Consider the following 12568-nt stretch of genomic DNA (forward strand, 5'->3'; position numbering starts at 1 on the left):
CTTATAAGTTAAGGCTCAAAATCCCAAGAACAACAGACGGACATTCACAACTTGCTATCTCACCAGTCCCTTATTTTTCTGGTTTTATCTTAAGCATCATTCCCTTATGCACATATATGCTTCCCACACCCAACCTCTAGCAGTTTCTCACTATGAGCAGATGCCACTTGGAGTGATGGAAAGAGCATGAATTTAGCTGCCCTCTTAGATCTGCTTTAAAAATCCTCCCTCTTCCTTTATCTAGTAATACGATCTTTATTTGGCCATGAAATGCTAAGGCTTGAGTATATCACAGAGGAGGCAGATGACACCAAAAAAGGAGAGGAGAAATATTAAATGTAAAGTTTAGAAAAAATAAGCTTCATCTGAATAAAAATTTTGTCATGCTAGAGCTGGTTCTGTTCATGTTAAACTGATGAAATCACTGACACACCTTTGTTACAAGTGACTTGTAACAGATACACCTAATCACCTCTCAGCAAACTCCTTTCAGTCAGGGACACATGTCAGCTTATGGGGAAGCATGAGCTTCTACATTGGGAGATGATTGCTGGGCTTAATTTTTACTTTAAAATATGGAAAAATAGGTCAATGCTATATTTAATCCTAATAATGATATTGAATGTATGGAAACAAAATCTGTGAGCAAGTTCACAGCAAACTGTCAGGAATATATGTGAATGAATAAGGAAGGATGGGGAATTCACTGGAGGGCATATTTGATGCTATCACACATTTGCAATAAAACCTTTTTTTTTGTTTGCATTGGGTTGTTGGGTCTTCACTGCTGCGCGCAGGCTTTCTCTAGTTGTGGCAAGCAGGGGCTTCTCTTGTTGCAGAGCACAGGCTCTAGGGCGTGTGGGCTTCAGTAGTTGTGACGCTCAGGCTTAGCTGCTCTGTGGCATGTGGGATCTTCCTGGACCAGGATAGAACCCATGTCCTCTGCATTATCAAGCAGATTCTTAACCACTGTGCCAGCAGTGTAAAAAAAATCCTTTTTACAGAAAATTTACAGAGGAAAATAATCCTTGTTTTTGCACTGATTTGTATTTATATACTATACGAGTTTTTTTCTAGAAAAATGCTTCTAAGCATCTCTTACCACTTGGCATCATCATTTTTCATGTTTGTGAGATGGTACAACTAAGGAAATTACAGATTATTTTAAAATCTGTTGATTTAACTGATTTTGTGATTCTCTGAATAAAAATTAAACAAAAAAATTTCCAACTTGTTCAACCTGAATGCCATCTTAGCTTTTATTAATGAAAGTACCGTATCTTTCCACATGTATGTTTGCCACCCTTAAGGATAGGTGTTTAGTTCTGATGCTACTGATTTTTCACTTTCATCAAAACCTAGGAGGAGAAAACCACATTACTAATTATTCCATTTCCCCCCCCGAGGAGCATAAATTGTATAATAAATCTAATAGTCTCTGTGGGCAAAAGATTAGATTTAGAAAACTGTCTTTGTCTTTTATTTTAGATTCTGCATTTTCATCTGTCTTATGGATGTCAAATCTCCTGAATTAATTTCATGACACTAAACAATTTTGTCACATATATAATTCGTGTTGTTTTGTTAATGATACGTAACACAGGAGGAAGTTGGTTAATCTTTGGATGGGTTTAATACTTTATATATATTTCATGAATGTTAATTTCATGTGTAAGTCTAGTATTTCTGGAATAAGACCACCAGCAAAGTAATGTTCGAGTACAATTTCATGTAATATGCTGTGAATAAATTTTAACACATGAAGTTCTTTTCTTTTTTAAGCTCTTTATTGGAATTTAATTGCTCTACACTATTGTGCCAGCTTTCACTGCACAACAAAGTGAATCAGCCACATCCATACATATATCCCCATATGCCTCCCACCCTCCCTATCCCAGTCCTTTAAGTCATTACCCATTATCGAGTTGATCTCCCTGTGTTATGCAGCAGCTTCCCACTAGCTATCTATTTTACATTTGGTAGTGTATATAACACATGAAATTCTTTATCAAGCTCTTCTCTTATTATTCTCTGTGTTTGTGCATGTGTGTGTGTATGTGCTTCCAGTTAACACTTCACTACTGGTACTAGTGGATACAAAGGCTATGCTCTCTTGCCCTGCTGTGCTGTGGACAAGTGTGCTGCTAGCAACATGGGAAATAGTCCTCAGAGACAAGCCGCCCTGCCTCAGAGCCTTCAGGAGTGACACAAATGAGACCACGGGAGGAAACTGTACCGACAAGAGGATAACCTGGGCCTCCGGACTTGACAAGAATCCTGCTCTTCACATTGATCCAGTGGCCATCACTCATGATGGGTATTACAGGTGTCAAATAGTAATGCCTGCTGGGAATTTCCATCATGGATATAACCTCCAAGTGTTAGGTAAGGGACATCACATATTGTGGTGTTTCAGATAACCAGATTTTGGGCTGAAACAAATCTCTCTCGAAATTCCATGTTCCATATGTTAAGACTGAAGCATTTCCCCTACATTTCTGCAGTGCCCCCTGAGGTGACCCTGGTTCAAACTGAAAATGGAACTGCAGTGTGCAAGGCATTTGCAGGAAAGCCGGCTGCACAAATCTCCTGGACCCCGGAGGGAGACTGTGTCACTGAGCAAGAACCTTACTGGGGCAATGACACAGTGACCGTCCAGAGTACATGCCGGTGGGAAGACCGCCATGTACCTAATGTGTCCTGCTCTATCTCCCACTTGACTGGCAACAGGAGTCTGTCCATAGAGCTGAATCAAGGTTGGTAATTTTTCTAGTTTTGTTTTGATTTTTCCATTCTTGCAGAGGAGTTACTTTACGAAGGAAAAAGGAGTATGCAGAGAAATTTCACTCAAGGATGTTCTTTCCACCTTCCACTTTATCTCCCTTGCTTCCTCAAAGTAAAGAGATTGTCTAGAAGAATAATACAAAAATTTGTTGTAAAAAGCCATATTATAGAATGCAATTTAATCTATTTTTTTTTTTTTTTTTTGGCTGTGTTATGCAGCTTGTGGAATCTCAGTTCCCCAATCAGGGATTGAACCCAGGCCATGGCAGTGAAAACCCAGAATCTAACCACTAGACCACCAGGGAACTCACCAATTTATTCTACTTTTAATGTCCCCTTCTGTACGACTAAATTGGCTTGAGCAGTATTCTTTTACATAAATACTTATGGTTTTAATTAAAGGATAAAGGGTAATTTTAATCAAATAATTGTGATTTTATTAGAAGAATAAAGTCACTCATAAATTATCCTCATGAATTTTCAATCTGGTAGAATTTTCTCCTCCAGGCTCTTCGAGTGAAATTTCTTTAATGTCTTATAATAGCATCTGTGATTCAGTTCATTACAGTTTAGTTTCTCTACTCTCTGCTCCCATCCTTATTTCTTGCTATAAAAATGTTATTCTAATCAACGTAACTTATAGTTGAAAGTCTGTGCTGTTCTATAAGGCTATCATGAAAAATGTCTGTCCTTTCTCTGCCTCTCCACCCCCACTTCTCCATTCTTACACAACTCTCTAGAGACAAGTACTTTCAGATCTTCAAGTGTTTCTTCTAGTAATTGACTCAGTTTTTATAAACAACACGGTTATGCTGTTATTTCTTAATATAGCAAATTTAAACCTAGTGTACCCACTTCCTCTTATGGTAGATGACGATTTACCTTCTTCCCTTCCCTCATCTTTCATATGTAGTAAAATAGCAATTTTTGGTTAAATTAAATAGCCAGTGTTTACATTATTTTGAACATGTATGTTTTGTTAAGTGCTGAATCAAACAATAAATTCATACTTTCGTTTTTGAATAACTTTTTGTTTTTCTTGGCCTTAATTTCTTTCCTTTTTCATTTCCTTAATAATGAATGTACCTATTATTAATTATCACTAATACTAAAAAAACAAAAACAAAATAAAACCCTAGAAAATGCCTCTTAATACAGCTTTCCAAATGGTCAGATTTGTTAGGTAATCTGTCAGTTCCATTTTTTTCTTGAAGACATTCTTTCTTGGGTTTTTACATGCTCTTGTTCTAATCTGGCCTGGTTGGTTCCGAGACTTGCTTCCCTGGACATTCTCTTTCCCTCAGTCCTCTGCTTGATGCCACGTCTGTGTAATCTGAGTTCCTTCTGCCTTTCTGACATTTGTTTGTTTTAATCTTTCTTCCACATATAAGGCTTTCCTTAACTCATCCATTCACTTCAAAGTGAGCACTAAGGAGCTGATTGGAAGCTATGTTATCTGTGAGTGGGTTTGTCAGCTAGTAGGCTTCCATAGGGTGAAAACAGGTAATTGTTTTAAAATTGGGGATTCCTTATTTCCTTATGTATCTGAAGGCCTTTTCTCTGAGGCTGTTAAAGACTCTGCAAAAAATAACTCTCCAATCTCTTGCCTTGGAGGGATATTCCTGACTATCAGTGTGTGGTGTGTGTGTGTGTGTGTGTATGACTGTTCAGAACTCAAACTTTCCTTTAATGACACTTCATCTCCACCCTATGTTATGTATGGATCCTTGACTCTGGAGTTTCTCCAGTTCATCTTCTTTGGGCCACATTTCCTGTTTTCTGCTGTTTGGGGAAGGTGTGGTGGCCTGGTTGCACAGGGTGGGAGGAGACTTGGCAGCTTATCTGATTTTTTTTTTTTAATATGTGGTTTTTAAAATTTTTATTTATTTTATTATTTATTTATTTACTTTTGGCTATGTTGGGTCTTTGTTGCTGTGTGTAGGCTTTCTCTAGTTGCCGTGATTCGTTGGAGTGTGTGGGCTTCTCATTGTGGTGGCTTCTCTAGTTGTGGAGCATGGGCTCCAGGTGCTTGGGCTTCAATAGTTGCAGCACACAGGCTCAGTAGTTGTAGTTTGCGGGCTCTAGAGTGCAGGCTCAGTAGTTGTGGCACATGGACTTAGTTGCTCTGCGGCATGTGGAATCTTCCCAGACCAGGGCTCGAACCCGTGTCCCCTGCATTGGCAGGCAGATTCTTAACCACTGCGCTACCAGGGAAGTCCGATCTGATCTTAATACAGACCTTCAAGGAAGTTTCCAACTTTTAGCTCCACACTTCACTCCCCACATTCCTCCTTCTCTGTATTTGGTCCTTCCTACTCTAGAGTCTTCCTGGAGTTCACTAAGGTTTATACTTATTTCAGTCTGATTTTTGGCCATTCTTCTGTTCATTTTCACTTAAAAACAAGTTGAAATCTTTCATCTGTTCTTGTCTTCATCCATGTTCTCTTTGTTTTTGCAAATCTATACTTTAAAAAATTCTCTACTGATATTTTAGTAAGTGCTAAGAAAGGAGAAGAGAAAAATACATGGGTTTAAACCACCATTTTCTACTATCCATTCTTAAAGTTTTAAATATATGTAGTTTAGCAGTATTTACTGAGGAGAGTAACGCCCTGGTTATGTATGAAGTCTGACCACTCAGTACTACAATATGATGTCATATTTATAGACTCTCAGAATTGGGGGGACTCTCTAGTCCACTCCCACCCAATTCAGGTATGTCTTCCTTGCAAGGTGGATCTTCACCTCTGTTAGTGCACTTACAATAAAAGAAAGTCCATTAGTTTGAAACAGAGGGCTTCAAAACAGTGTAGTTTTTAAGTGTAACACCAAACTTTTCTTTTTCAAATAAAAAATCCAATGTTTAAAAGCAAAGTATTGAAGGAAGGTGGGTGCAGCCTCCACTCACCTCCCTCGGCTCTGCCAGCCACATTCAGGAAAGACCAGGAGCACAGTCTTAACACCTCTCAGAGTTGGCAGTTACTTGACGGACTCGTCCTCTTGTCAGATGGAGCTTTATATTGCTGCCAACAGTTAGAGAATAGCTTAAATTTGCTGCCAGGCCTTCATTTCAATTTTAACGCCCTGGAAGAAAGGTGACTTCAGAATTAGGGTTAATTTTTTCAAATACCTTCCTTACAACTCCTTATTTATTTCTGCATATTGGAGATAAGAAACACTGTTACTGTAACAGAGAGATCTAAATTTCACATCTCTCCTACAGGAATTCACCACATGAATCCTTAAAGCAACAAAATACTGACCTAAGATGATGTCTTGTTGAAAACTCAAGAGTCTGAAATGATAAAGCAATTTAATTAAAACAATTATTTGAGCTATTAATGGGTCAAAGATTTTAAAATAAAATCACAGAAATGAATTTCATATACTGTGAGACATTTTTGAACCACGCTATATATATAATTTTTAAGTAGACTTTATTTTTTGGAGCAGTTTTATTTTTTATTTTTTGGCACATGGGCTTAGTCGCTCCACGGCATGTGGGATCTTCCTGGACCTGGGATCGAACCCGTGACCTCTGCATTGGCAGGCGGATTCTTAACCACTGCGCCACCTTGGAAGCCCTGGAGCAGTTTTAGGATGATGGAAATATTGAGTGGAAAGTGCAGAGTTTCCATATAACCCTTGCCCCTACACATGCACGTCTCCTTGTCTATCTACATCCCCCATACCTCAGTGGTAACTTTCTTATAATCAATGACTCTACCTTAACACATCCTTATCACTCAAAGTCCATAGTTGACATTAGGGTTCACTCTAGGTACACATTCTATGAGTTTTGACAAATGTATAAATGACATGTGTTCACCATTATAGTATCATATAGAATAGTTTCACTGCCATAAAAATCCTCTGTTCCACCTACTCATCCCTCCTTCCACCCTAACCTCTAACAACCCCTGATCTTTTTACTCCATAGTTTTGCCTCTTTCAGAATGTCATATGGTTGGAATTATACACTATTTAGCCTTTTCAGATTGGCTCCTTTCACTTAGTAATATGCTTTTATTTTCCTCCATAATTTCATGGCTTGATAGCTCATTTCTTTCTACTGTTGAATAATAGTAAATCTTATATTTTTGTGTATATATTTACAGGTGCCAAAACACCATCCTCAGGAATTTTATCTATCATCTCCCCTGTTTTTATTATCTTGGTCATCGTGGGATCTATTTGGCTTTTGAAAATCAGTGGCTGCAGGTACTGACTGATGCATTCTCTTCTCCAGCTTTATTGGGTTAGAAAGGAGTCAGAAATATGGAATTGACTGGGTAAAAAAAGAAACCCTGCTCAATATTCTGTAATAACCTAAATGGGAAAAGAATATAAAAAAGAATAGATATATGTATATATATAACTGAATCACTTTGCTGTACACCTGAAACTGACACAACATTGTAAATCAACTATAGTCCAACATATAATAAAAATTAAAAAAAAAGATGTTAACATTATTTCTCTCATAATCAATAAGCATGTCCTGAAAATAAGACTTGGACTACCTAATGATGAGGGGGATTTTTCTAGGTTTCTTAGACATGCAAGCCCAGTGAATCAGGCCGTTTAGGGCAGGATCTTGGGAGAGACAGTGCATGCTATTTTCTATTTGGGAAAAGAATTACAATAATTCATTTCATACACCAGATACTAGGTGTCACATATATTCTATTACATCAAACTTCTTTGCGTAATTTCACTTTCCTTTCCAAAATCCAGAATTATCTTATTTGAATCTATTAACTACAAACAGCATTCTTCACTCACTTCTGCTAGTTCATTTCTGACTTATTAAGGCTTCTGTCGAAATGAACTACAATTGTCAATAGCATACTGTTTTGTTTTTCCATTTTCAATCTGAATATTAATGTTTTGTCATTCACTCCAGCTAACTTTTATTTTTGCAGAAAATGTAAATTGAAAAAAACAGAACCTACTCCAGTTGTTGAGGAGGTAAGATTGATTTTAAAAATATTTACAAACTTTTAGGCCATGTAGTCTGAAAATCTAGTCACATAATTTGTAATTTGCATCAATATTAGTATTTTAGTTGAAAAGCAAAAATTCTAATTTTACAATGCTATCAGGTGTATTTATTTTGTTAATTATCCACCAAGTACTATTTATATATACTCCAAATCCATACTTTTGTTTCAAGAACTGCACCCTACAAAAGACATAATGTTTGCCTCATTTGGACTATAGCATTTGGGGAGATTGAATTGGTATTCCCTCTCCCATTAAACCATCTCTAATTCTTGACTTCCTTTTTTCAATACCATCGTCATTTCCCTCTTACCCAAGCTTAAAGCCTATCCAACGCTATAATCTCTTACAGCCAGTAGCTTACTAAGTCTTTGACATTCTCCTCTGAAATACTTATATCACTTCATTCTTTTGCACTCCTACTTTCAGACAACTGTTATCATGTCACACTGAGACTTAAATAATCAATAATTTTTTGATAAAATATTAGAAAAATCTTGCTCTTATGTTCGTGTAAGCCCAGAGACCACTATTGGTAGACTCTAAAGCTGTGGGCACTTGTTAGAAAGACATAGGTATTTAGTGATTTCTGGCTTTTTTGAATTGATTTTAACCTTGGGTTATTTCTTAGGATGAAATGCAGCCCTATGCCAGCTACACAGAGAAGAACAATCCACTTTATGATACTACAGACAGAGTGAAGACCTCTCCGTTGTTACAAAATGAAGTTGATGGGATGAGTCTCCATACTGTATATGTTTCTGGAATGTAGCACCAAGACAAAGGAATCAAGATACAGTACAGATACTGTTTTGATTTTCTTAGAATTCTGGAATGGAAGGCCTATTTTGAAATTAGCTTTCCAAAGCTTCTTAGAAGACAGAGATATTTTAGAGGATTTGCATCCATATCCTTATACATTTGAAATTTTAGAATTTTAGCTGTCACTAGCTAGTTCTTTGAAGAACTGATATTATTACAAAGAAGGCACATGCTCATGATAAAATATTCAAATTGTTCAGTATAGTAGATGATGAAAACTGAGTTACCTCAAATAACTCCACAGAAAGAACAATTACCAACAGTTTTTATGTAATCTTCTAGAAAATTTCTATGTGCATATGTCATATCTATACACATGGTATATGTGTACACTTATATGTCCATTTACATATACATACACATATCCTTGTCACGACATGAATGGGAACATACCATAATTTTGTTCTGTACTTATAGAAAGCTAATAATGTAATATATCCTGAAGATCTTTTATGTCAGCACAAGCAGAGCTACCTCATTCTTCCTAATAGTTACATAAAATTCCATTGTATGTAATGGAATTTAATTTAATTAATCACACCCCCAGTAGTGGACATTTAGGTTAAGTTTTGTTTGTTTTGCTATTATAAATAATACTACATAGAATGCTTCTTGTGGATATATCTCCTCCTATGTGTTTGAATATATTTGTAAGATAATTTCCTTGAGTGAAATTGCCAGGTCAAAGGGTTTGTGCATTTCTATTATTGACTGATATGTTAAATTGTATCAATTTACATTTCCTCCAACCCTGTTTGAATGTGCCTTTTATGTTATTTTAATATCTGTAAAATGCTAACCTCCTGTTAGCTAATATGATATAAGATTATAACAACAATTTCACTATTTAATAAAGCTGAATTTATCTTTTCCTTTCATACGTGCACGCGCGCGCGCGCACGAGAGAGTGAGGGAGGGAGAGAGGGAGGACACACATGCACACATGTGAGGACATTAGCTTCTTCTGACCTTATATCTCTACAGAGGTATTGCTATCTAATGCCTAATAGTTTTGCAGATGTGGTACATTGGAAATGTGTGTTTTTGTGGTGTACACTTTATTATGATGTATTTATCAAATAAAAAATGTTTATTGACTGTATAACCAGCTAGATATGCATTATGGAGGACTTGGGATATTTATAAAATATGATCTATATGCTAAAGGAATGGGCATGGGATGGCATGACCCTTTCCTCCATTTTTCTATGGAATAAAATATTGGGAATGTGTATATTAATCATTTTTAATATTATGAAAGATATGTTTTAATTATGAAAAATATGTCTATTTATGCCATAGCAGGAGAGATGATACTGAAAATTAAAATTTTTCAACATGGTAGACATTAAAACAAAATCTGTTCATTCTTTATTGTGCCATTTGAAACATTTAAGACAGCTATTTTGTTTTGTTAATATGTTTGTCTCCTTGAAGGCATTTTGTTTACTCTAGGCTTTATCCTTAAAAGGATTTTTAGTCTATTTTGGATGTAAAACTAATATAATGACACTTGACCCATGATATTTTGACCAAACCATTTTGACTTGGCCCAGAAAAAAGTCCATTAAGCTTCTGTATAAATATCACCAAGAAGCGTGCACAATAAACACCATAACCCTGTTTTTGACCTTTTCTTAATCCTTCATCCATCCCCTCGGTGGGATGAGGTTCACTCTTAGTTAGGTCCAAGAACATCTGTTTAAATATTTTACATCTTAACTTGATAATTTCAAAACAATCATGTCAAATGACACCATACTAAAGACTTCAAGATAATTTATAATGTCAAATTTACATTGTACAAGAAATAAATGTATTAAAATCTTCCACTACCATAGGTGTTAAACATAGCTGAATATCAAAATCATGTGAGGAAATAAAAAAATTATATAGATTCCCCAAATCCTCTTTAGACCTGTTGAATCAGAAAATCTAGAGATTGGACCAAGTGTGACAGGTACTCCAGAAAGCAGAGGGTGAGATGGAATTAGTCAAGAAAAGATTAATTGGGAGAGAGTGGTTACACCTTTGAAAGATTAAAGGGGTTGGAAACAGGATAGAGAAGGGCAAGTCCTTAGACCATGATGCTGATCTGAATGAGACTTGTGAAAGGAAAGAGAGGACAAAGCAGGATAGAAGAGGGGAAGCCTCAGATCACAATTTAAAACTGCCAAAAACATGGCCAAACCAACGAGACGCCCTGGAGCAAGGACTGCTTCTAAAAAGAGTCTTTTATGAGCAGAGATGGTCAAACTCTGATACCCTTTCCTGCTCTGTCACTGGTTGGGAAGAATATGGGCTCAGTTCACAAGCTGGAATGAAGCCTGAGGGTCTTAGCAACTGAAGACCACCAGCTAATTGCACTTTTTGGAGCTGAATGGTAAGTTCTTTTTTGATGGGAACCCTAACAGCTCCCTTCTTGACTGCCCAGTCCATCCTTTCACTGGTTAGTATTTGCCTGGTGTGTCGTCTGTCTCATTATTTTCAACTTTTCTGTGAAATTTTACTTTAGGCATACCTATTATAAGGAAACTATAACTTTTTAAGAAAGAAGATAGAGCTGTTTTTTATTAACTCATTTGAGAATTTAAACTTCTTAAAATTTTTTTTATTGGTGTATAGTTGATTTACAATGTTGTGTTAGTTTCAGGTGTATAGCAAAGTGAAATCAGTTATACATGTACATATATCCACTCTTTTTTTTTTAGATTCTTTTCCCATATAGACCATTATAGAGTATTGAGTAGAGTTCCCTGTGCTATACACTAGGTCCTCATGAGTTCTCTATTTTATACATAGTAGTGTATATATGTCCATCCCAATCTCCCAATTTATTCCTTCCCCTCCTTATCTCCTGGTAACCATAAGTTTGTTTTCTATGTCTGTGACTCTACTTCTGTTTTGTAAATAAGTTCATTTGTACCCTTTTTTTTAGATTCCACATATAAGCAATATCATATGATATTTGTCTTTCTGGTCTTATTTAACTCAGTATGACAATCTCTAGGTCCATCCATGTTGCTGCAAATGGCATTATTTTATCCTTTTTTATGGCTGAGTAATATTCCATTGTATATATGTACCACATCCTCTTTATCCATTCCTCTGTTGATGGACATTTAGGTTGCTTTCATGTCCTGGCTATTGTAAATAGTGCTGCAATGAACATTGGGGTACGTGTATGTTTTTGAATATTGGTTTTCTCTAGGTATATGCCAAGGAGTGGGATTGCTGGGTCATATGGTAGTTCTATTTTTAGTTTTTTAAGGAACCTCCAAATTGTTCTCCATAGTGGCTGTACAATTTACATTCACACTAACAGTGTAAGAGGATTCCCTTTTCTCCACACCCTTTCCAGCATTCACTGTTTGTAGATTTTTTTAAATGATGGACATTCTGACCAGTGTGAGGACAAAGCAGGATAGAAGAGGGGAAGCCTCAGATCACAATTTAAAACTGCCAAAAACATGGCCAAACCAACGAGACGCCCTGGAGCAAGGACTGCTTCTTTAATAAAAGAATTTAAACCATTCACATTTGTTGTGATTACTTACATATTTGGCCATATTTCTACAATCTTACTTTACATGTCTCATTTACTATGTTTCCTAACCCCAACTCTGTTTTAGTTTTTCTTTTACTCTGTTTTGCTGGATTGGTTATTTACTGTAGCCAAGACATGGAAACAATCTAAGTGTCCACTGATGGATGCATGGATAAAGAAAATGTGGTAAATACATATGATGGAATACAATTCAGCCATAAAAAAAGAATGAAATCTTACCATTTGTGACAACATAGATGGACTTTGAGGGCATTATGCCGAGTGGAATAAGTCAGACAAAGAAAGATAAATACCATGTGAACTCACTTATGTAGAATCTTAAAAACAAAAAACAAAACCCAAAAAACAAAACCCAAACCAAGGTTACAGATACAGAGGATAGATTGGTGG

General features: G+C 36.3%; 1 protein-coding gene across 1 annotated transcript in view; it reads left to right on the forward strand.

The window, feature by feature from the left end:
• Positions 1–9831, forward strand: part of CD200R1 (CD200 receptor 1) — a 34947-nt gene extending 25116 nt beyond the window's left edge. Inside the window, 8 exon segments of the mRNA XM_057697066.1 lie at positions 245–312; positions 315–383; positions 386–431; positions 2053–2385; positions 2505–2756; positions 6903–7005; positions 7710–7755; positions 8420–9831. Of these exon segments, the coding sequence (XP_057553049.1) occupies positions 245–312; positions 315–383; positions 386–431; positions 2053–2385; positions 2505–2756; positions 6903–7005; positions 7710–7755; positions 8420–8560 (1058 nt within the window). The 3' untranslated portion in view covers positions 8561–9831.
• Positions 9832–12568: the final 2737 nt, after the last annotated feature.

Source organism: Hippopotamus amphibius, chromosome 10, assembly GCF_030028045.1.
Source record: "Hippopotamus amphibius kiboko isolate mHipAmp2 chromosome 10, mHipAmp2.hap2, whole genome shotgun sequence".
Lineage (NCBI taxonomy): Eukaryota > Metazoa > Chordata > Mammalia > Artiodactyla > Hippopotamidae > Hippopotamus > Hippopotamus amphibius.